The sequence below is a fragment of the Tyto alba genome, unplaced genomic scaffold, assembly GCF_018691265.1.
Source record: "Tyto alba isolate M040663 unplaced genomic scaffold, T.alba_DEE_v4.0 Super-Scaffold_25, whole genome shotgun sequence".
NCBI lineage: Eukaryota > Metazoa > Chordata > Aves > Strigiformes > Tytonidae > Tyto > Tyto alba.
In genome coordinates this window covers 1-22,887 of record NW_024881299.1, presented here as the reverse complement: position 1 = coordinate 22,887, position 22,887 = coordinate 1, and the positions used below count along the sequence as shown (strand labels likewise).

General features: G+C 59.5%; 2 protein-coding genes across 2 annotated transcripts; one reads left to right on the top strand and one right to left on the bottom strand.

The window, feature by feature from the left end:
* Positions 1 to 9,494, top strand: PPP1R13L (protein phosphatase 1 regulatory subunit 13 like). The gene is given in 14 exon segments (XM_042797297.1): positions 1 to 103; positions 266 to 321; positions 437 to 555; positions 664 to 935; positions 937 to 1,061; positions 1,628 to 1,726; positions 2,400 to 2,488; positions 2,616 to 2,985; positions 3,208 to 3,650; positions 4,738 to 4,875; positions 5,415 to 5,548; positions 6,678 to 6,844; positions 8,779 to 8,978; positions 9,220 to 9,494. Coding segments are annotated over 13 exon segments (2,250 nt in total). The 5' UTR covers positions 1 to 103; position 266; the 3' UTR covers positions 9,259 to 9,494.
* Positions 9,495 to 16,608: 7,114 nt separating this feature from the next.
* On the bottom strand, positions 16,609 to 20,225 carry LOC116962294 (protein ADP-ribosylarginine hydrolase-like). Its single transcript, XM_032995574.2, has 7 exons — positions 20,199 to 20,225; positions 19,890 to 20,113; positions 18,961 to 19,059; positions 18,771 to 18,876; positions 17,971 to 18,050; positions 17,696 to 17,879; positions 16,609 to 17,071 (listed from the first exon to the last, which is right to left on the bottom strand). The coding sequence occupies exons 1-7, from the start codon at positions 20,207 to 20,209 to the stop codon at positions 16,699 to 16,701; spliced, it is 1,077 nt and encodes a 358-aa protein (XP_032851465.1). The 5' UTR covers positions 20,210 to 20,225; the 3' UTR covers positions 16,609 to 16,698.
* Between the last annotated feature and the right edge of the window lie 2,662 nt (positions 20,226 to 22,887).

Here is a 22,887-nt window from a genome sequence, read left to right as displayed (position 1 = left end):
CCACCCCCTTCTAAAAGTGGGGTGCAGCCCCCCCCCACCTCCTCCCAGGGCCCTGCCCCGGGGGGGCGGGCGGCACCCGCACCTTGGGATGGATTAATTACCGGTAATTAGTATGATGATGATGATGAGGAGCGGGTTGAAACAAGTCCCTGCTCCCCGCGTTCCCAGGGGACTGGGGTGCGGTGGGGGGGAGCCCCCCCCCCATGAGAGCTTTTGGGGAGTGCCCCCCACCCTAAGACACCCATCCCCATTGCTCGCCCTGCAGGATGGCGAGCGAGCGGCTGCGCGGTGCTCAGGACCTGCTGGATCTCACCTTCCAGTGTGAGTAAAGGGCGGGGGGGGCACAGCGGGGGTGCACGCGCACACACAGGAGACCTTTTTGGGGTGCAGCCTGACCCCCACCCTTGTTTGTACTCCCCTGCCCCCCCCCCCAAAGCTCTGGCCATGCAGCACATGGATCTGAAGCAAGTGGAGCTGGACACAGCGGTGGCCAAGGTGGACGAGCTCTCCCGGCAGCTCGAGTCCCTCTGGACTGATGGTCCTGGCCCCCCCAAGGTAGGATCGAAAAATTGATTGGGGGGGGGATCATTGGGGGGCTGCGGACACCTCCTGTTGTCCCCCTGCCTCCCCCCAACCCTCCTCTCCCTGTGCCCCCCGGCCCAGGAGCCGTACAGCCCCAGCCGGACCCGATCGCCCCTCGGCCGGAGGAGCCTGGCACCCGAAACCACCGAGATGACGGGGGACCCCCTGGGGCGCCCCGGCTCCCCCCGCGCCCCCCCTTACCACCCGGTGGAGGATCGGGCCCCTTCGCCCCGCCCCAAGGTGCTGGCGGTGCCCTATGAGGGCTTGACGCTGCCCAGCCCAGGGGGGCGAGCCCCTTCCCCGCGCCCCCATCGCCCCTATGAATTTTTGGGGTTGGGGGGGTCCCCCCGAGCGGGCGAGGGGTCCGTTTTTTTTTCCCGAGCGGGCGCCCTCACCCCGACCCCCCGCACCCCCCCCCTATGAGGCGCATGGGCTGTACCCCTCCATCAGCACCCCCGCTGTCACCTTCCGGGCACAGGGTAAGGTCACTGTGGTGGGGTGGACAGTCCCTTTGGGGGGGAGGGGGCTGCTGTCCCCATCCTGGGGTGTTCCCATCCTTGGGTGTCCCCGTTCTGGGGTGTCCCCATCCCAGGGTGCTCCTGTCCCTTCTCAAGGAGCCCCCCCCCGCCCCCCATGACATTCTGCTCCATCCTGGGGTGTCCCTGAGCCCCCCCCGGGGTGTCCCTGAGCCCCCTCTGGTGTGTCCCCACCCCACCATGGGCTGTCCCCATCTCCAGGTGACCCAATCGTGGGGCATCCCCCATTTTGGGGTGTCCCCAACCCGGGACATCCCATTCCCATCCTCCAATGTCCTTGTCATCAGTTGTGTGTCGGCAGCTCTCCCCCCCCCCCCAAGTGTCCCCATCGTGGGGTATCCCCGATTTTGGGATGTCCCCATCCTGGGGGGCTCCCGCCCTGCCCTGGGGTGTCCCCATCCATCCCCCATCACCCAACTTGAGGGTCTGGTGGGAGGTGTGTCTGGGCCATGCCGGGGGTTCCCCTCAGCCCCTGTGTCCGTGTCCCCCCCTGATGAGCCCCCCCCCAGATGATCTCCTGATCAAGCGGCGGCCGCAGAAGAGCTGGAATGAGTCCGATCTGGATGTGGCTTATGAGAAAAAAACCCCCGGCTCAGGGGGCTACGACCGTGAGCGGGGGGGGGGCACGGGGGGCTGGACACGGTGGGCGGTTGCTGGCTGACATCTGAAGTGGCTGTGGGGTATTACAAAGGGTTTGGGGGTGCATTTTGAGGTGTGTGGGGGGGAAGGACAGAGCTTCTAGTGGGGATGGGGGGGTGTCGGGTTGTCTGGGGGCAGGTTGGGCCTGGGGGGGAGGAGGGGTGTCTGGTGCTGCTGGTTGGGGTCCAGCAGACTGGGGTGGGGGTGGGGGTGGTGTTCAGGGCTGCCGGGGAGTTTGGGGGGGCACAATGTGGGGTCTGGGGCTGTTGGTTTGGCTGCTGTGGGGCTCTAGGTCTTTTTTTTGGGGGGGTCTAGGGCTTTTTGGGGGAATCTAGGGCTACTGGGGGCTCTAGGTCTTTTGGGGGGGTCTAGGGTCTTGGGGTGGAATGTAGGGCTGCTGGGGGGGCTCTAGCTCTTTTGTAGGGGTCTCTAGGGCTGCTGGGGGGGGGTCTAGAGCTTTTTGGGGGAATTTAGGACTGCTGGGGATGGGTCTAGGGCTGCTGGGGGAGGGGGGGCCCACAGTTGCCAGTTGCTGGGGGGCCGAGTGGCTCATGGGCATGTCTCGGGGTGCCCCTGGGGTGGGAGGGGTGGGGGGGCCATGGCGCTGAGGTGGTCCCTGTGTCCCTCCCCCACCCCCCCCAGGCAGCGGAGAGGGGCTGCGGGCGTCCCTGGGGCTGGCGCTGGCACCCTGGAGAGAGTCGAGCCTGGACGGTGCCAGCGGGCAGGGCAAGGTGAGCCCTGGGGCGGGGGGACACACCTGACCACCGACCCCAGCCCCCCTGGTGCCTGATGCCGGGGTAGATGGGCTGGCTCCCACCCTGACACCCTGTTTTTTATTCCCCTCCGCCCCCCCTCCAGGATGGTGGCTACGGGGGGCACAGTGCCACGCTGCCCCGAAACTACAAGGTGTCCCCATTAGCGGGCGAGCGGCGAGTGGAGGGTCCCTTTCGGCGCTCGGGGGGGCCGGGGACCCTCCCCCGCAGCTGGCACTTCTCCCAGCAGCCCGTCTCCCGCATCCCCGTGCCCCCCCCGCAAGGTGGGCGACCCCCCCGCCACAAACCTCTGCCCCTCTCCATGATCTTCAAGCTGCAAAATGCTTTTTGGGAGCAGGGGGGCGGCGCTCCCCGGGGGCTTTCGTTGCTCCCCCCCGCTGGCCCCCGTGCACCCCAAAAGCAGCCTCAGCTCCCGGCGCTGCCCCAGGCCCCCCCGGTGCTGCCTGGGGGTGAAGGTGAGGTGCTGGTGGGGTGGCACTGGGGTTACTGGGGGGCTCAAGCGGACGGCAGGATGTGGATTGGGGGGGGCTGCAGCATGAAGGGGAGGGAATTGCGGGGAGCAATGGGATTGCAGTGCGCTGAGATGTAGGGGGGTTTGGGGGGAGGGGTCTGCTGTGCTGACCCACCTGAAGTGGGGGTCCGTGGGGCTCAGCGCCCTGACCCTGGCTCCCTCACAGTATCCGGGCGCCCTGCGCCCCCTGAAACCATCCCGCCCGAGGGGGAGCCAGAGCTGGAGCGACTGCTACAGGGCGGCGAGGCCGAAGGGCTGGAGCGGCCTCTCAGCCCCACGCGGCTGCAGCCCCTGTTGCCCCCCGAGGCCCAACGGGTACCTGAATTCGAGGAGGTGGCCCGGGTGCTGGCCGAGATGCCACGACCCCTCAAACGCCGCGGCTCCATGGAGCAGAGCCCTGGCCCAGCGCTGCCGCCCACCCGCACCCGCCAGTACCAGCAGCTCATCACCCGCCTGCTGCACCGGCCACCCCGCCGTGATGAGCCCCCGGCCCCTGGTGACGCTGGCGCCTCGCCCGACCTGCCACCCCCCGCTCCGGTGGCCCCTGAGACCCGGCCACCCCGTCACAGCCCCCCGCCACCGTCTCCCAGCAGCCCCGCACCAATCCCGGTAAGTGTCTGCGGTCCCTGGGGTGCCCGGTGTCCCTTGGAGCCCCCCGGGATGTCACACAGTACTGGGTGTCCCTTGGGGTCCCTTGAGGTGCCACAGGGTGCCCGGAGTCCCTTAGAGCCTGCTGGGATGTCACACAGTATCCGGTGTCCCTCGGAACCCCCCAGGATGTCACACAGTACCTGGTGTCCCTTGGACGCCCCCGGGGCTGCCAGGCAGTGGTTGGTGTCCCCTAGGGTTCCTCGTGTCCCCAAGACTTCCCCCAGTGTCCCCAGAGGTGGCAGAGCGTGCCTGGTGTCACCACTGTGGTCCCACTGCATGCACTGTGGTGCCAACCAGTGCCCCAGGAGGTGTCCCCAAGGTCCCCTGGGTGCTGTAGAGCACCGAGTGGCCTGGGAGGTGTCCCCAGGGTCCCCCCGGTGCCGTAGAGCTCTGTGTGCCCTGGCAGTGTCCCCAAGGTCCCCTGGGTGCCATAGAGTACCAAGTGGCCTGGGAGGTGTCCTCAGGGTTGTCTGGGTGCCCCAGGAGGTGTCCCCAAGGTCTCCTGGGTTCCATAAAGCACTGGGTGTCCCAGGAGGTGTCCCCAAGGTACCCTGGGTGACACAGAGTGCTGGGTGCCCCGTGACATGTCCCCAGGGTCCCCTGGGTGCTGTAGTGCACCGCATGCCCCTGGAGGTGTCCCCAGGGTCCCCCCGGTGCTGTAGAGCTCTGTGTGCCCTGGCAGTGTCCCCAAGGTCCCCTGGGTGCCATAGAGCACCAAGTGGCCTGGGAGGTGTCCCTGGGGTTGTGTGGGTGCCCTTGGAGGTGTCCCCAGGGTCCCCCAGGTTCCATAAAGCACTGGGTGCCCTGGGGGGTGTCCCCAGGGTCCCCTGGGTGCCATAGAACTCCGGGTGTCCTGGGGGGTGTCCCCAGGGTCCCCTGGGTGCCATAGAGCTGCGGGTGCCCCAGGGGGTGTCCCCAGGGTCCCCTGGGTGCCATAGAGCTGTGGGTGCCCCAGGGGGTGTCCCCAGGGTCCCCTGGGTGCCATAGAGCTGCGGGTGCCCCAGTGTTGTCCCCCGGCCCCCGCTGACCCCGCTGGCTGCCACAGGAGCTGCGCTCGGCCCTGCGCGACCCCTCCTCGCCCCGCAGGCGCCCCGGGGCCCGCGTGCGCCTCAACCCCCTCGTGCTGCTGCTGGATGCGGCCCTGACCGGGGAGCTGGACGTGGTGCAGCAGGCGGTGGCTGAGGTGGGACAGGGGACAAGGGGGACAGGGACATGGGCTGGGGGACAGTGGGGACAGGGGGACAGTGGGGACAGGGTGGCAGGGACACGGGCTGGGGGACACTGGGGACAGGGGACCAGGGACCAGGGATGGGCAGTAGGCTAGCAGGGATGAGGACTGGGGGACAGTGGGGACAGGGTGTCAGGAACCAGGGCTGGGGTGATGAGGGTTGAGGGACAGGGGATGGGGTGGCAGGGATGAGGGCTGGGGGACAGTGGGGACAGGGGGACAGTGGGGACAGGATGGCAGGGACCCGGGTGGGGGAAAGAAGTCTGGGGAGCAGTGGGGCCAGGGGGCCAGGGACAAGAGCTGGGGTGGTGAAGGCTGGGGGACAGTGGGGCCAGGGTGGCAGGGACATGGTCTGCGGTGGCAGAGCTCTGGCTCTGGGGGACAATGCGGCCAGGGGCTGGGGGACAGGGTAACAGGGCCAGCGGTGTGGCTGGTGCTGGGGGGGGCAGGGGGTGGCGGGGGGGCCAGGGGGACACAGGCCTGCGTGTCCCCAGCTGAACGACCCCAGCCAGCCCAACGACGAGGGCATCACGGCGCTGCACAATGCCATCTGTGGCGCCAACTACGGCATCGTCGACTTCCTCATCGCCAGCGGGGCCAACGTCAACTCCCCCGACAGCCACGGCTGGTGGGACAGGGGCCCACGGGGGGGACAGGGGAACCCACAGTCACCCATGGGAGACACAGGAACCCACGGGAGGAGACACAGGGGGAACCCACAGGGACCCATGGAGGGGGGGGACAAGAGAGCCCAGGGGGACCCATGGGGTGAGGGGACAGGGGAACCCACAGGGACCCATGGAGGGGGGGGACAAGAGAGCCCATGGGGACCCATGGGGTGAGGGGACAGGGGAACCCACAGGGACCCATGGAGGGGGGACAGGGGAACCCATGGGGACCCATGGGGCAGGGGAACCCACAGGGACCCACGGAGTAAGGGGGTGGACAGGGGACCCCATGTGTACCCATAGGGGCAGGGGGACAGGGGACCCCATGGCCACGGCTGGTAGGACAGGAGCCCACAGTGGGGGGGACAGGGGACCCCACAGCTGGTGGGACAGGGACCCACTGATATGGGGTGGAGTCATGGGAGGACCCCCAGCCCTGGCTGGTGGAACAGAGGGTGGGGCCTGGGGACCCCACAGACATGGGGGGTGTGGGAACAGCTGGGACCCCCCCAGCCACGGGGAGCAGGGCTGGGGATTCCAGGCAGTCCCTAGAGCCTGGGGTCAGAGGGGGACAGGAACCCCAATAACCCCCCAACAGCCCTGGGTGAGCAGGGACAGGGATGGGGAGCCCCCAGTTATGCCCACGGTGTTGGGGACAGGGACGGGGGCCCCTAGTTTTGCCCACGGGGTTGGGGACAGGGATGGAGGCCCCCAGTTATCCCCATGGGGTCGGGGACAGGGATGAGGGACCCCCAATTATCCCCACGGGGTTGGGGACAGGAATGAGGGACCCCCAATTATCCCCATAGGGTTCGGGACAGCGATGAGGCCCCCAGTTATCCCCACAGGTTTGGGGACAGAGATGGGGACACCCCAATAACCCTTGTTGGCCTCCAGGGCTTGGGGACCCCCCCAACAGCCCTCAATGCCTGGGGGTGGGGAGGGACGGGGGTACCCCAACCCCCTCCATAGTGGGGACTAGGGGGGGCATGTCTCTGCTCCCACGACACTCGGGGGGGGGGGGTGTGGGCGGGTGTGTGGGGGTGTGTCCCCCTCCAAACCCAACCGCCCCCGTCGCACCGGTGGCAGGACGCCGCTGCACTGCGCAGCCTCGTGCAACGACACGGGCGTGTGCGTGGCCCTGGTGCGACACGGCGCCGCCATCTTCGCCACCACCACCAGCGACGGCAGCCTGGCCGTGGAGAAGTGCGACCCGTACCGGGAGGGCTACGCCGACTGCTATAACTACCTCACCGGTGAGCGCTGGGAGCACTGGGAGGGGCGGGGGGTGAGTGGGCGGATGGGGGGTACTGGGGGGGTGTACTGGGAGGGGGTACAGGGGTGGTGGGGGTATGGGAATGGGGGATATAGATACTGGAAGGGGGTCTTGCGGGGAGTATGGGTACTGGGCGGGGGGTACTGGGAGGGGTACTGGGCAGGTTAGGGGTACTGGGAGGGGATGTTTCGGGTATATAGGTACTGGGAGGGGCACTGGGGGTATGGGTACTGGGAGGTTATAGGTACTGGGAGGGGGTACTGGGAAGGTATGGGTAACAGGAGGGTGTACTAGGGGATGTGGGTACTGGGCGGGGTACTGGGCAGGTTAAGGTTACTGGGAGGGGATGTTTCGGGTATATGGGTACTGGGAGGGGCACTGTGGGGTATGGGTACTGGGAGGGGGGTACTGGGGGGATGTGGGTACTGGGAGGGGTACTGGGCAGGTTAGGGGTACTGGGAGGGGATATTGGGGGTATATGGGTACTGGGAGGGGCACTGGTGGGGTATGGGTACTGGAAGGGGGTACTGGGAGGGGGTACTGGGGTGGTGAGGGTATTGGGATGTGGGATATAGGTACTAGAAGGGGGTCTTCTGGAGAATATGGGTACTGGGAGGGAGTACTGGGGGGATGGGGGTACTGGGAGGGGTACTGGGCAGGTTAGGGGTACTGGGAGGGGATATTGGAGGGTATATGGTTACTGTGAGAAGGTATTGGGCGAGTATGGGTACTGGGAAGGTATACTGGGAGGGGGTACTGGAGTGGTGGGGGTATTAAGAGTGAGGATATAGGTACTGGAAGGGGGTCTTGGAAGGAATATGGGTACTGGGAGGGACTACTGGGAGGGTAGAGGTACTGGGAGGGGGTACTGGGGGTATATGGGTACTGGGAGGGTGTGCCAGGGGGGGCATAGGTACTGGGAGGCGGTACTTGGCAGTTGTGAATATTGGGGGATGGTATCAGGGGGATATGGGTACTGGGAGGGGATACTGGGAGAGCGTATTGGGAGGGTATGGGTATTGGGAGGGGGTGCTGGGGTGCTGGGGGTACTGGGAGGGGTACTGGACAGGTTAGGGGTACTGGGAGAGGATATTGGGGGTATATGGGTACTGGGAGAAGGTATTGGGAGGGTATGGGTACTGAGAGGGTGTGCTGGAAGGGGGGTACTGGGCTGGTGGGGGTATTGGGAAGCGGGGATATAGGTACTGGGAGGGGGTACCAGGGTTCTATGGGTACTGGGAGGGGGTACTGGGAGGGTATGGGTACTGGGAGGGGGTACCAGGGTTCTGTGGGTGCTGGGAGGGGGTACTGGGAGGGTATAGGTACTGGGAGGGGGTGTAGCAGGGTTATAAGGGTACTGAGAGGGGGCTGCCAGGGGGGCATGGGTACTGGGAGCGGTACTGAGCAGGTTAGGGGTACTGGGAGGGGATACTGGGGGAATATGAGTACTGGGAGAGGGTACTGTGAGGCTCTGGGTACTGGGAGGGGGTACTGGGGGTATATGGGTACTGGGAGGGGGATGCCAGTGGAGACATGGGTAGTGGGAAGGGGTACCGGGTAGGTTAGGGGTAATGGGAGGGGGTACTGGGCTGTTGTGAATACTGGGAGAGGGTATCAGGGGGATATGGGTACTGGGTGGGGATACTGGGAGAGGGTACTGGGAGGGTAGGGGTATTGGGAGGGGATATTGGGGGTATACAGGTACTGAGAGGGGGTACTGGGGATATGGATGCTGGGAGGGGGTACGGGGTGGGGTATACAGGTACTGGAAGCAGGTGCTGAGAGGAGGTGTGGGTGGATATGGATACTGGGAAGGGATACAGGATGGATATGTCTTTAGGGCAGGGGGGTGCCGGGGGGGGTGGTGGTGCTGGGGGCGAGGGGTGCTGGGCGCTGATGTCTGCGTCCCCACAGAGGTGGAGCAGAGCATGGGGGTGCTGAACAGCGGGGTGGTGTACGCGCTGTGGGACTACAGCGCCGAGTTTGGGGATGAGCTGTCCTTCCGCGAGGGTGAGCCCGTCACCGTCCTGCGCCGCCAGCCCCAGGACGAGCTCGACTGGTGGTGGGGGTCCCTCTACGGCCATGAGGGATATGTCCCCCGGAACTACTTTGGGGTGAGTGGGGGTTCCACAGCACCCACGGCCACCCCACAGTCCTGGGGGGGCCACCCGTGGTTCCAGGGAGGGGTCCCACAGCACCCACAGCCACCCCACAGCCCTGGGGGGGTCACCCACGGCACCCCCATGGCCCTGAGGGTGAATCTCATGGCTTCCCTGGCTCCTCCATGGCTTGTGGTCCTGGGGGGTGGCTGGGGGAGGGCAGCACCCTCCCCCTGACGCCCTCCCCCTCCCCCAGCTCTTCCCCAGGGTGCGGCCGCAGCGGAAGAAGGTCTGAGAGGGGGGGGCCCTGAGCCGGCCCTGCCCCCCCCCAGCTGCTCGGATGCTTGGGTCCCCCTTTCGCTGGGCACCTCCTTGGCTGCCCCCAAATCCCATCCCCCCCATCCGAGCAAGGCACCAGGGTGCCCCCCTCCCCCCCCGTGGTGTGATGTATCCCCCCCCACCCTGGCTGGTGACAGCAGGTGTCACCCCACGGTGTTGGCTTCTCTGGGGAGTAAAGAACCTTCGGCTGCGCCTGGTGGTCTCTGTCCTCTGCGTCACGGGGTGGGGGGGGACACACACAGAGGACTGGGGGGGGTGACACGGGGAGGGGGACGCCTTACTTGGGACCTGAGGGGTGACACGGGTGGGTCCCAACCCCAGGGAATGGTGACCTGGGGAGACAAATGCCCAACGCTCTGCAAGTCCCCCCTCTTCCTCCTTCTCCCCTGGCTTTTATTGCTGAGCATGAGGCCACGTGGGCTGGGATCTCCCTTCCTTAAATTTGCCCATTTTTAGATAATTTAGGTGCAGCCCATGCTAAAAAGAGACGAGCTTGTGGTTGGCATTTTGCCGACAGACACTGTCGAGTTTTGAATCCGGGGGTTTGGCGCCCAAGTGCCTAGCAAAGAATTCATGCTTTGGATTTTTCCTATATCCACACCAAATTGATTTAAGGGCCTGAGCACCACTTCGTGATTCTTCGTGATCTTTGATTTCACGGGATTAATTTTATCCCTGCTACTGGGAGCCGTTGTCTTTTTGGGGCAGATTTCATTAGATGAATCGTTTCTCAAGGTTTCTGGTTGAAGCCAGGATCATCCTTAGCTTTAATCATCCATATTGGGACTTGTGTGGCTGTGAGTAAAGAGAATATTTGTCATTCACCATTAAAGATATACAAGGGCTTTTACTACTATTAATTCCAAAAATTTTCACCACTTGGGAGGGGTCATTGGACCTTCCTGGGCCAGCAACTGGGTTTTCCTCCCTTAGTTGGGCGTTTTGCCCTTAGTTTCTTATGATTTTGCCTTGCTTTTGCCATTTGGGACCATCGTTAGCAGCTCTTTGCCCTGCTGGCCTGTCATCTCGGGGTGTCCCTGAAAAGGCAACCCACTTCTGCAGCCTTGGAGCCAACGTGGTCCTTCTGTCACCTAAATCAGGAATAAACCTCTCAACCCCAGCGTAGCACTCAGGCATTCTCTTTATTACAGCACTGGATGTATGGGGGATCACTCCACCCGGTGTGTGTGCCCTAAACCAAAATTCTCTTGTTTATAGACCTTAAAGACATTAAGATTTGCACATTTTCCAAGAAGTAGCCACCTTTCTACCTATCTACTACATTTACACAATGCTGGTGTTGCAAAATTACACTATGCCTGTGCAGGGGTCTCGGGTGGTCGCCAGTGGTTGTTTGGGGAGTTAGCCCCCCACTTCTTTTTCCCTTTGATGTTTACGAGTCTCCTGAGGACAATTTCTTCTCCTTGGATGTTTCCCAACTCTGTTGTAAGGCCAAGCTGTTCTTTCTTCTCAGCCTTGCTTGAGCTACCTGTTTCAGCCATCCTGCGAGGATGTTTCTATTCTCAAGGTTAGGATATCTTCACTATACGTGTTAATTGCTTATTGGCCTCATTAAATTCAAAGCTAGCCATTGTTTAGTAACAGACTTTCTGAGCATTCCCCCAACTTTGAGAAAAGACAGGGGGATTCTGATTAGGAGTCTCCCAATTTACACGTTTTTCAGAAGGTGGTTATCACTCTTGCCAAGCTCAAGGACCTTTGTGCAATGGAAAACATGTTACGGGTGTTTGACTGCTTTCTTAATTTCTTATGGTACCCTAAATAATCTTTTTTACTTCACCCGTTTTCCAGTACTTCCGTCATGGGTCCCACTGTGCCACACTAAGCCCAGTCTTAGCATCCACCCAGACAGCCCAAGGAGGAGGAAGGTCGTATCCCCATGGCTCTTCCAGTTGTCTAACAACACCTATTATTGAAGATAAATATTCCATTCCATTCTGTTGCAAATCTGCAGGTATCTACACAAAGTTAGATAATCAGAGATGTCTTTATTGACGATGTGCAGCGGGGACACAGGATCATTCCCAAAGGTGTCCGCCGAAACCTTGTAACCCACAAATACTTATACCCCAACATTCTTTGTTCTCACTCATTATAATAGGCATGCGCACAACGTCCGCTTTTAATTGCTGATTAGAACTGCCCTTTATCTGTATTGGTTACTATTATTTTTACTCATTACATCATTACTATATTATTGCTTCCTCATTCTCTAAATCATACATATACATAAAAGTTACTAAATCATTTGGCCATTTATCTTAGAATCTGCCTGCTGCTGACCACCTGTGCTTCTAGGTCACCATGGTTTGGGGTTTTGGGCCAATGAACAACTTAATAATATAGGTATGATAAATGACACTTTCTTTTGTTCTCTCCTTTTAGAACAGTCTCCCCCAATATTCTTCTGAGTGTTTTATGGCCCTGTTGTAATTCCAAACAAGCATCACATCGTGTTCCCTTTCTTCTCAACTTCTCTTGCACATCCCTTCCTATGGCAACAGCTCACCCTGTTGCTAAGGCCTATCTCTACTCATTATATTCGTTCTACCTACATATGTAGTTAAATCATTCAACACAATTTTCAAAACCCTAACAATTCTATTGACGTAATGGCAGTTGCCTCCTACCCCACCACCTTGGGTTACATCTCTGGAAGGAACTGGAAGTTCTTTTAATAACAGGGTACAAAGTACCTCATCCAGGTTGTGCTCAGATAATGGTGTTGCTGGGGTGGGGGCAAAAGGTTCGTTATTATAATCAATACCAGAATCCGCCTTGTTAACTCCCCGTGTGGGTATCTTTTCAATAATCTTGCTTTCTGCGATGGGGTGGGTCATAGGGGGGGGCTGCTCATAGGGGATGCTGCTGCCCTCCAGAGTCCCCTGGATTCTTGGCTGGTCTTTTTACCTATTGAGGCAAATTAAACACATATCTTTGCTAAATTTTAAAGGATTTAAGTGAGCAATGCATTGGGCAGTGTCCTACCGCCGTAAGTGAGTCTACAAGGAGTCTGCGAAGATGCACCATGAGTTGATGTGTTGTATATTCCTTATATACCTTATATACTTTTTTGCTTGATCTGCACCGATCTGGTGAGCCTCATCCTGGGGTGCCTCAGCCCAGCCTTGAGTTCACCCCCCCAGTGCCAGTTCTGCAGCACAAAGGCAGCCCCTGGGCGCCTGGCCCGCATCATTGCTCCAAGACAACACCATGGCCTTTCTCACCTCATCACCGAGGGAAACTTTGTTTCCTGACTAAGAACCTTTCCGTCCCCAAAGTCCTTCCACAGTTGGGCCTTCTTGCCCTCTGTGTCAGATAGTTCTTCATCGTGAATGGCCATGGCTGAGCAGGTACAATCTGAATTTCCCCTTCGCCTCCCTCCCCGGGGTGGGCCCAGGAGGAGGCTATGGAGTTGCCATCTGTGGCTATGAAAGATACACCTGAACTGCAAAAAATGTCATCATATTGGTGATGTCTTGAATACTGTCATGGTTTGAGCCCAGAGGGCATCTGAGCACCATGCAGCCGCTTGCTCACTCCTTTCCCCTCAGGGATGAAAAATCTCTGGGATTGAGATAAGGACAGGGAGGGATGACTCACCCATTTCAGTCACAGGCAGAAGACAGTCTCGTTAGGGGAAGAAGAAGAACATGAATTTAATTCAGATACCACCACCACCACTTAGCAAATGGAGGAAGACAGTGAGAAGCATTACCACATCTGAAAAACACCTTCCCTCCCCACCCCTCCCTTCTTCCCAGGCTCAGCTTTGCTCCCTGCCTGCAATGGCACAGGGGGCAGGACTCCTTACACTCTTCCCCTGCTCCAGCATGGGTTCTCTCCTACGGGAGACAGTCCTCCATGAACTTCTCCTACGTGGGTTCTTCCCGCGGGCTGCAGTCCTCCCAGCACCAAACTGCTCCAGCATGGGCTGCCTCCAGAGTCCCAGATTTCTCTGGGCTTTCTCTGTTCCTTCTGCTTGTGTTTAAATATAAAAATTAAAAATAAAATTATAAATGAATGAGCAACATGTTGGACAGAGTCCTAGTGCTGTAAGTGGTTCTACAAGGAGTCTGCCAAGAGCTGATTGTCCAAAGAATCATACCGAGATGCATAGTCCAGTATCATTCAGTGAGCATTTATTTAAATGTTGGGAATTTTTGTTGAATTTATTTTGATTTTCTGGTATCAATAGCTGGAGAAGCTCCACGGCCAAAAAGGCTACACTAAGACACCTCTGTAATAAAAAAAAACTTCCTAAAAAATTACTAGAATTCTTGATCCTTAGAAAGCACTTAGTAATATTTTACCTGTGCTCCAGAAAAGGTTTTGCAGTAGGCTGGTAGTTCTGAGCTGATAATTCCTTATTTGACTGTCCTGGTTTAAATACTGAAATAAACCACATCTGTCCTGTGCCATAAATTATCCCAAAGTGTCTTAAAATACGTGGTAGAATTTTTGCATCTGCTTGAGGTTGTGTCTTATCGTCAGATGTGTTAAAAACCCCTGATATGAGACCTTGGAAGAAAGATGGACACTTCTAACAGTATTTTATGTCTTTGGAAAAAGGAACAGTGGAATTTGGGCAGCCTGGTGCTTTGAACATACGGTGGCTGCAATGCCAAATCTACCACATTTCCAGAATTTAGTCTGACAACACCAGATTTTGTTGCAAAGTTGTTCTACATCTGAAGTTTTCTGCAAATTAGGTCTGTGCTCCCTTAATAATCTGTGGCTGGAAACTCCTCCTAGCCTAAAATGGGGTTTGGAGGCAAAACTAAGGCTTTGGAAAGTAAAAATGAGGCTTTAGGACACTATAAATCAGGCTTTGGACTCTACAATTGAGGCTATGGACCTTCAAAGTCACACTTCGGACCTTAAAAATGATGCTCTGGGCCCTTAAAAGGGGCGTTTGAACCTTAAAAGAAAAAACATTGGAACTGATAAATGACACTTGGAAAACAGAAGTGAAACTGTGGGTCCTAAAAAAAGACTATGGGTACTAAAAGACAGCCTTGGACCCTAAAAATGGGGATTTTGGCCCTAAAAATGAGGCTACAGACCCTAACAGCGGGTCTTTGGATGTTCAAAATGAGTCTTTGGACATGAAGAACATGAGTCTTTGAGCCTCAAGTGAGGAGTGTGGACCCTAAATGAGCCCTACAAAATTAGTATTCGGACCCTCAATATGAGGCTTTGGTCCCTCAAAATTACGGACTAGATCCTAAAAATTAGCACTAGTTCCTGGAAACGAGGCTTTGGTCCCTGAAAATGAGTCTTTTGGAAATAAAAATTAGGTTTTGGGTCCAAGAATGAGTCTTTGGATCTGTAGATTAGGCTTTGGGCTCTACAAATGAGTCTTTTGCTCTTCAAAATCAAACTTCGGGGCTTAAAAATTATGTTCTGGGTCCTTAAAATGAGTCTTTTAACCTTTAAACCCAGACAAAACCAGTACAGGTGGTTAACCCTGGTTTCCCATCACCCCCTGGGCCATCACCCCTGGGTTAGTTACACCTGGAGGCCCATCAACCATGGGTTGTTAAACCCTAGCACCCAGTCTTCTCAGGGTCCCATCACCACTGGGGTGGTTAACAATGTTGGTCCATCATGTCTTTAGCCCATCTCCATCAAGGTGGTTGACCCTGGGACCCATAACCCTTTGACCCATCCACTTTGGGGTGTTTAACCGTGGGGGTCCATCACCCCTTGGGCCCAGTCACCCTTTGGGTGTTTAAACCCAGAGGCCCTTCATCTTCGGAGCTCCTCAGCTTTGGGGTGTTTAAAACCAGGTGCCCATCACTTCTTGGGCCCATCAGCCTTGGGGTACGTAACCCTGGATTCCCATCACACTTGGGGTGGATAACCCTAGGAGCCCATCACCCCAGGGGCCCATCACCCCTGGGGTGGTTAAAGCCCATCACCATGGGGGTCTATCACCCAAAAGGTGCTGAAACTTGTTTTCTGATCACCTCTTGTGCCTTTCATCCTCTGGGTTGTCAACCTCCACCAACCCGGGGGGGCCCATCACCCTTGGAGTTGTTAACCCTGGTTATGGCTTTGGCTCATCAGCCTTGAGGTGGTTAACCTTGGGGACCCATCACCCCTTGGGCCCATCACCCTCAGGATGGTTAAGCCTCAGGCCCAACATCCCAAGGGACAAAGACTCTCTGAAGTGGTTAACACCGAGGCACATCACCCTCGGGGTGTTTAACTCTGAGTTCCCATCACTCCTTGGGCCCTTCACCCTTGGCATGGTCAACCTTGGGGCTCATCAGCCTTGGGGCAGTTAAAGCCAGGTCCCAACACCCTTTGGGCACATCACCAACTGGTGGTTGACACCAGGGGCCCAACAGCTTGTGGGCCCATAACTCTTGGCGTTGTTAACCCCGGGGCCCCTTAGTCCTTTGTCCCATCATCCTTGGGGTGATTAACCCTGGGCCCATCAGACCTGTGGTGGTTTACCCTTCGGGGCCATCACATCCGGGGCCCATCACCCTTGGGGTTGTTAACCCTGGGGGCCCATCACTTTTTGCTTCAAAGGACCTTGGGGATGTGGGTCCACTAAAACGACCATAACTAGCAATGTACGAAGGCCATCACCATCCTGGGTGGCAACTGGAGGGGTACTGGCATTCAGGTTGTGCACTCCTTCGTCTCCACTCAGGACTGATGAGCCCACGCTTTGGCCACTGGATCTAAGTCCTGGGCTACCAGTACAAGAGAGATGGAGTGACTGTGAGGGAGTCCAGTAAAGGGTCCCCAAGATGCTCCATGATCAGGAGCCTCTTGGAGGGGCTGTGTGAGCCAGAACTGGTCAGCCTGGAGAGGATTTGGCTGTCGGGGGTTCCACCCAGGTGGGACCTCAGCAGTGACGGTGACAGGACAAGAGGCGCAGGGCACAAACCTAGACACAACATGGCTTGGGAGGACACTTTTTTTACTGTGGGGGTGTCTGAGGCTCCTTGGGGAGGTTCTGGGGTCTCTAGCTGTGGAGGGATAAAAGGCCACCTGAAGGTGGCTATGGTGGTCTCCTGGGGGCCTTGTCTGACCCCCCCAGCACCCCTGGAAGGGCCCTGCTTCCCCCCCAGAGTCTCCCTGGGGCCCTTCCGAGGACCCCAGGACCCTGTGAAGTTCCCTGCAGACCCCTCAGGGACCTTCTCACCCCCCCTCTCCCAGCACCCCATGAAGGATCCTGCTGACACCCAAGGACTCTCCTGAGCCCCCCAGAACCCCATTAAGGTCCCTGATGAACCCCAGAAAACTTCCCATCCCCCTCCAGGACCCCATGAAGGTGCCTGCTTCACCCTGGGGGACCCACAAGGGCTTTTCCCAGGAAGGGGACAGTAGGTGACACCGGGGACATCGCAGGGGCTCAGCGTGTCCCCCAGGCCAGCGCGTGGAGGCGGTGGGCAGCGTCGCGCAGCCGCCTGCGGTGCTCCAGGTGGCAATGCAGACCAGGGGGGATGGGTGCCAGCCCCCCCCGCAACCCCCAGCACCCCGCGGCAATGGTCCCTGTTGAATCGTTGTCCCCACCGTGCAGCACCCCCCTGGCACACAGGTCCCCCCAGCACCCGCCAGCTGCCAGCAGGGCCTCCAGGGCCACCATAGGCGCATCGTGGCCGCTGCGCCCTGGCCACCCGTCCAGTGCCCAGCCCAGGTACGCCGCATCCCTCTCGGCCGGTGACAGGAGGGATGGCACCTGCGGTGGGCCGTGACCCTCCAGAAGCCCCCGGGACTCCAGGTACCTGCAGGGACGTGGGACACTGAGGTCACTGGGAGCACTGGAGTCATCGAAGGCGTGGAGACACCGGGGTCACTGGAGGTATTGGGGACACAAGGGACGCTGGAGTTGTGGGGACACTGGAGTCACCAGGGACATTGGTGTCATTGGAGACATTGGGGTCATTGGTGTCACCAGTGGAAATGGGGTAACTAGTGACACTGGGGGTCACTGGGCTGTGGATCTCCAGCAGCCCGTGTGACACGAGGTACTTGTGGGGACCTTGGGGACAACTGAGACACTGGGGGGGCACCATGGCAGTGGAGGTGGTGGGGCCACCAGTAACGCGAGGGGAACCAAGAGCACCAGGGACACTGGCCCTGGGCCACATTCCCACAGCTGAGGATCGCAGCACTGGCAGGGACACTGGGGACATGGGGACACTGGGGAGAGGCACCGGTGGCTCTGCGGACAGACTGGGCACCAGGGTCAGCAGTGACACTAATGACAGTGGGGCAGGAGACATCCAAGCAGTGCTACCAGTGCATCACGCTGTCAGGACTGGGAGAGAACCAGTGACGCTGGTGACGCCCTGAGCCCTTCCCAGTATCCTCACCAACCCCTCGCAGCACTCCCAGTACCCCCTCACCGGCGCCAGGCATCCCCAAAGAAGGGCCAGGCAGCAGCGTTGTCCCCCACGGCAACCCCAGCACCCTCCACGTAATCCCACGCCAGGGGCAGGACCCGCAGCAGCTCAGCCCCCCAGTGCTCTGGAGGCTCTCCCCGCACCCCCAGAGCCCCAAAGAGGGCCACCGCCAGTGCCCCAAGGTACCCTGTGGAGGAGACAGGTTTTTTTTTTTGAGGGGGGGGGAGAGTGTCTCCAGCATCGCCTCCTCCTCCCGCCCCTCCCTGCCTGGCACCCACCGGTGGGGTGGTGGTGGGTCATGCGCCCGCTCTCGATGCTCACCCGGATCAGCGTCGGCAGCTCCCAGGGGTGGGGGTACCTGTGTGGGCATCAGCCCCGTCCTCTCCCACCCCCCCACCGCCCCTCTCCTTGGTCCCTATAGCCCCAGCCTTGTCCCTATCCCCATCCCACCACCCTTGTCCCCCCTGTTCGTGTCCCTGCTGCCCCCCGGCCCCGCCACCTCCATGTCCCCCTCCCGCCTGCCCTGCGACACCTCTGTCCCCTCCTCCCTATCGCTGTTCCCATGTTCTCTGTCCCCTTGAGGCCCGCCCCCTCCCCAGCTAAGACATCCCAGCCCTCCCATCCCCGGCCACCCAGCTCCACCATCTCCCCAGTCCCTGGTCCTTGTCCTCCCCAGTTCCAACACCCTCATGTCCCCATCCCCCTCTATGTCCCCATCCCTCCCCCCCCTTACACCCCAATGTCCCTGTTACCCCATCCCCGCCCCTCCAGCTCTGACACCCTCATGTCCCCACCCCTCCTTGTCCCTGTCCCACCATGTCCCCATCCTCCCACCCCTCCAGTTCTGACACCCTTGTGTCCCCATCCCCTCCACCTCTTACACCCCCACGTCCCCATCCCCAACACCCTCTATGTCCCCATCCCTCCGCCTCTGACACCCCGATGTCCCCATTCCCATCCAGCCCCCCGTCCCTCCAGCTCTGATACCTCCACCCACCCCATCCCCACTTGCCCCCCCCCCCCCCCCCCATGTCCCCATCCCTGCCACCGCTGTCCCTTCCCGTGTCCCCGTCCCCACCTGAGGCCAATGGCCAGGCTGCGCATGGCAGCCCCACAACCGGTGCCGCTGGGGTTGAAGGGGATGCGATAACCCTCGGGCTCCCCAGGACGCAACTGAGAGGTGCCTGGGGGTGGGGGGGGATTTAGGGGGGGTGAGACCCCCCCGGAACCCCCAAAACTGCCCCCCCAGACCATCGGACCCCACTCACCCAGGATGCTGGTGGGTCCTGGCTTGCGGCCCTCCATGTCACCCATGGCAGCCACATAACGGCGAGCCAGCTCCTGCAAGAGGTCTTCCCCCTCCAGGCCTGGGGGGGTTGTTACTGAGGTCCCCCCCTCCCCCTGCCCTGGACCACCCAAATTGGAGGGGAAGGAGAGGCCCCATGCAACCTCCCCCCCAAAACTTAAGGGGAAGAGGAAGACCCCTCCCCATTGCACCACCCCTGAATGGTGGGGAAAGGGAACGCCACCCCATAGACAACCCAAAACTAAAGAGGAAGGGTGACACTCCCCATGACCATCCCCCACCCCCCACGTGACAGGAGAGGAATTGGGATGACATCTGTGAACACCCCAAAATTCAGGAGAAATGGGGAAGCCTCCTGAGCACCCCAAATTGGGTGGGAAAGGGGGTAACCACCCCCAGTCCCCCCAAATTGAGAGAGGGAAATGGGCCTTCCCCCCCAGCACCCAATATGGGAGGAAAGGGAACACACATTCCTGCAAATTGTAGGGAAAAATAGGACACACACCCTGCCCCGCCCCCTGAGAGGAAATGGGGACCCCTCTAATTTTTTTGTGGGGGAAATAGGGAGTCTCACTGGAGCCCCTAAGAGGGGGTGTGTGTGTGGAATTAGGATGACCCCAAACCCCTTTCAGAGCTGGCTGGGGACCCCCAAAAGCCCCTCGCAGGGACCATCGAGTTTGGGCTATAACTGGGTATCACCTCAAAACCCATCAGAACCCCGCCCCCCCCCAAGAAGCTCAGAGGTATAATGGGGACCTCTAACCTCCCCAGGGACCCCCCCACCCTGAACACTCTGTTGTGGGCTTGGGGTACAATGCCATCCCCCGGGGACCCTCCCCGGTGGTTGTGGGGTGCACTGGAGACCCCCCCAGTTTCTCTCCCCCCCCAAACCTGTGGCCAGGCCTTCGGCGGTGGCGAGGTGAAGGACGGTGTCATCACTGACGGGCCACTCGGGGGGCTCCAGGGTGATGGCTTCCAGCCCCCCCAGCTCGGCCAGCTCGGCGTGGATTTGGGGTCCCGAGGTACAGTATTCCCAGCGGCCCCCCCGGTACCCGAGCGCGTCCCCCACCCCACTCAGCACCATGGCTGCTTCGTAGGCTTCCACTGAGGGCACCCTGGGGGGGTGGGAAACATGGCTGGGGTGGGGAATTTTAGGGAGAAGGGGGGGCTGGAGTGCGGGGGACCCCCGGGGACACTCACGTCTCTTCCATTGCTGGAGCAGCTGGGGGTGCCGGTCAGGTTTGGGGCACGGGGCCAGTGCTGGCTGGGGGCCCTTAAGGAGGTTGAGGCCACCCCGGCGATTTTAAGGCGGGGGGGCGGGGAGGGGAACAGGGGAGCTGGCTCGTTGGGGATGAGTGGGGAGGGACCCCAGGATCTCTATCTCTGGGGTGTGGTGGGGAGGAGAAAGGATCCAGAGGAACCCAAAAAGCACTGGGAGGGGACTGGGGGGACGCTGAGGGGGGGCATCCAGAGGGGCATGGAGGTGGGGTGTACTCAAAGAGGGCTGAGGTACTCAAAGGGACAGGGAGGAGTTGGGAGAGCACCCTAAGGGGAGTGGGGGGACACCTAAGAGGGAGACAAGGAACACCCAAAGGGACTAGAGGGGTACCCAAAGGGGCATGGAGGCACATGGGAGGGCACCCAAAAGGGCTGGGGGGGGGCATCCAAAGGAGCACAGGGGCACCCAAAAGGGCTGGGAGGGTACCCAAAGGGGCACATGGGGGGGCACCCAAAAGGGTTGTGGGGCACCCAGAGGGGACACCCCTTTGGGGGAGAGGCTTTAAAAGGATTTGGGGCACAGAGGGGTGGGTCACAGGGGAAAACCAGGACGGGGAGAAAAGGAGCATCTCCAAGGAAAAATGTTTCTGCCAAATATTTCCCCATATTTATTTCACTAGGATGGGGTAAACCCCATGGCCCCTAGCTGTATTTTAGGGAGAAATCCCCCCAAACTGGTAGCGCCTGGGTCCCACCAGGACCAGGCAGCGATATGTAGCCCTGCTCTGGAAACTGGGGGCAGCAATGACCGAAAACCTCTGGGTTTTGCTACTTAAAGATCATAAAATTGATGTTGTGTTGTAGGCAGCGAGCAGTTAAAAGAGCGACCTTAAATTACAGAGCATTAACATGGCAGCCAGTGCCAGAGCCTGGGCCAGGCCCCAGGCAAGGCCCAGAAAAGTGTAATCCTGGCTACCCAGAACCAAGTTTTAATCTTTCTTTTCTATTTTTTTGGCCTGAATTACACCAAATGACACATAAATCTTTCATCTGTCGGTACAAATCCTGTTGGGGATGTGTGGGGGGTGACGGGTGGTTGGTTGTAAAATAGGTGAAAAGTGAAGTTTAAAATTCATTGTCAGTTTGGAAAATTCAAAAATCCCCCCAAATTGGCATATAAAAAAATAACAATTTTGTAGATGTATTTTTTTTCTGGACATAAAGAAATTGAGGCTTCATCCTGCCACATGCCAAAATGTGGGTTCAGACCTTAAATAGAAATCTATGGGCCCTGTGGGGCAGGGCCAAGATAGGGGCAGGGCACCCCCAAATTGCAAAGTTTATGGGTCAGACAGGGACAGGGACCTCCAAACTCTCCAGGTTGTGGGTCGGACCAGGACAGGGCACCCCAAACTCTGTGGGGCAGGACACCCCAAACTCCCCAGGTTGTGGGTCAGACAGGGACAAGGCACCCCAAACCCTTTGGTGACAGGGCACCCCCAACTCTTTGGGGCAAGACACCCACAAACTTGACAGGTCATGGGGAAGACAGGGACAGGGCACCCCAAACTCTGTGAGGCAGGGCCAGGATGGGTACCAGGTACCCCCACACTCCACAGGTAGGGGGCCAGACACGGACAGTCTTTGACTTCTTTCCCCGATCCTTCTCTAAAGTGAAAACTGTAGGGTCGCTTGAAATCATACCACCATCCTTTTGCCATTCCGGATGATTTAGCCACAGAAAGAAAAAATCAACGTAAGGCACTTCCTCCTGTTTCCTTTCCCTCCAACAAAATGACATCGATTCTAGCATGGTATGCCAGAGAGTTTATGAGTTTGCAAGGGGGCTGTTTGGGGTGAAAGGGGGTCCAGGCAAGGTGCAGAGGGTCTGGTTGGGATGCAGGATGGCCAGACAGGGTGCAGGGCATCTTGTCGGTGTGTAATCTGTGTCGTAATCGTATTAGAGTTGCTGACCGATCGGTGTCTAATAGGAGCATTTGGAAAAGCACCAACCTGTGATTTGGGTGTATAAAAGAAGCACGTGCACCTGCCGTTAGGTGTGCTCGATTCAAGGAAAATCCCTCGAGCACACAGGCCCGAATAAAAGACAGTATTGCTCCTGAGCCTGTTAAGATCACCTTATTGCAGGCCGGGTACCAACGCCCCCCCGCCCCGCTCCCCACGGGCTCCAGCTGTGGGCTGGGGCCGGGGCAGCTCAGGTGGGACCGGTGAGGTGAGGATGGGACCGGGCCAAGGTTTTAAATAGGCTGCAGCTGGGGAGCTGGGGAGCTGGGGCTGGACTGGGGCAGCCCCAGGGGCAGCCGGTGAGGCTGCGGGTGGGGCCGGCCCCGCCGTGCCGAGGGGCTCCAGCTGGGAGTCGGGGGCGGGGGGGCTGCCCGCCCGCGGGAGCTGGCCGAGGAGCGGAAGAAAGAGAGTCTCAGCCGCGTCTGCCCGCGGCCAGGAGCGGCCGGTCCGTGCGGCGAGGAAGGATTCCTCCCGGCCGGCCCCGACGGGGCGCAGCACCGGCGCCGGGAGCTCGGCGCCCCCGAGCCGCCGGGTGGCCGGGAAGCCTCGCGGGGGAGGCGCTCGGAGGCGCGTGCCGCCCGCCCCCGCGTGGGTGAGGGTCGGGCAGCCGGCGCTGCGGAGGTGGGAAGGGGCGGAGGCGGAGAGA

Coding starts and splice junctions, on each gene's coding strand:
- LOC116962294 (XM_032995574.2), bottom strand. Junction 18,051..18,770: donor AGCCTGGCCATTGGCCTCAG/GTGGGGACGGGG, acceptor ATGCCCACACAG/GTACCCCCACCCCTGGGAGC. Junction 17,880..17,970: donor GACCCACCACCACCCCACCG/GTGGGTGCCAGG, acceptor TCTCCTCCACAG/GGTACCTTGGGGCACTGGCG.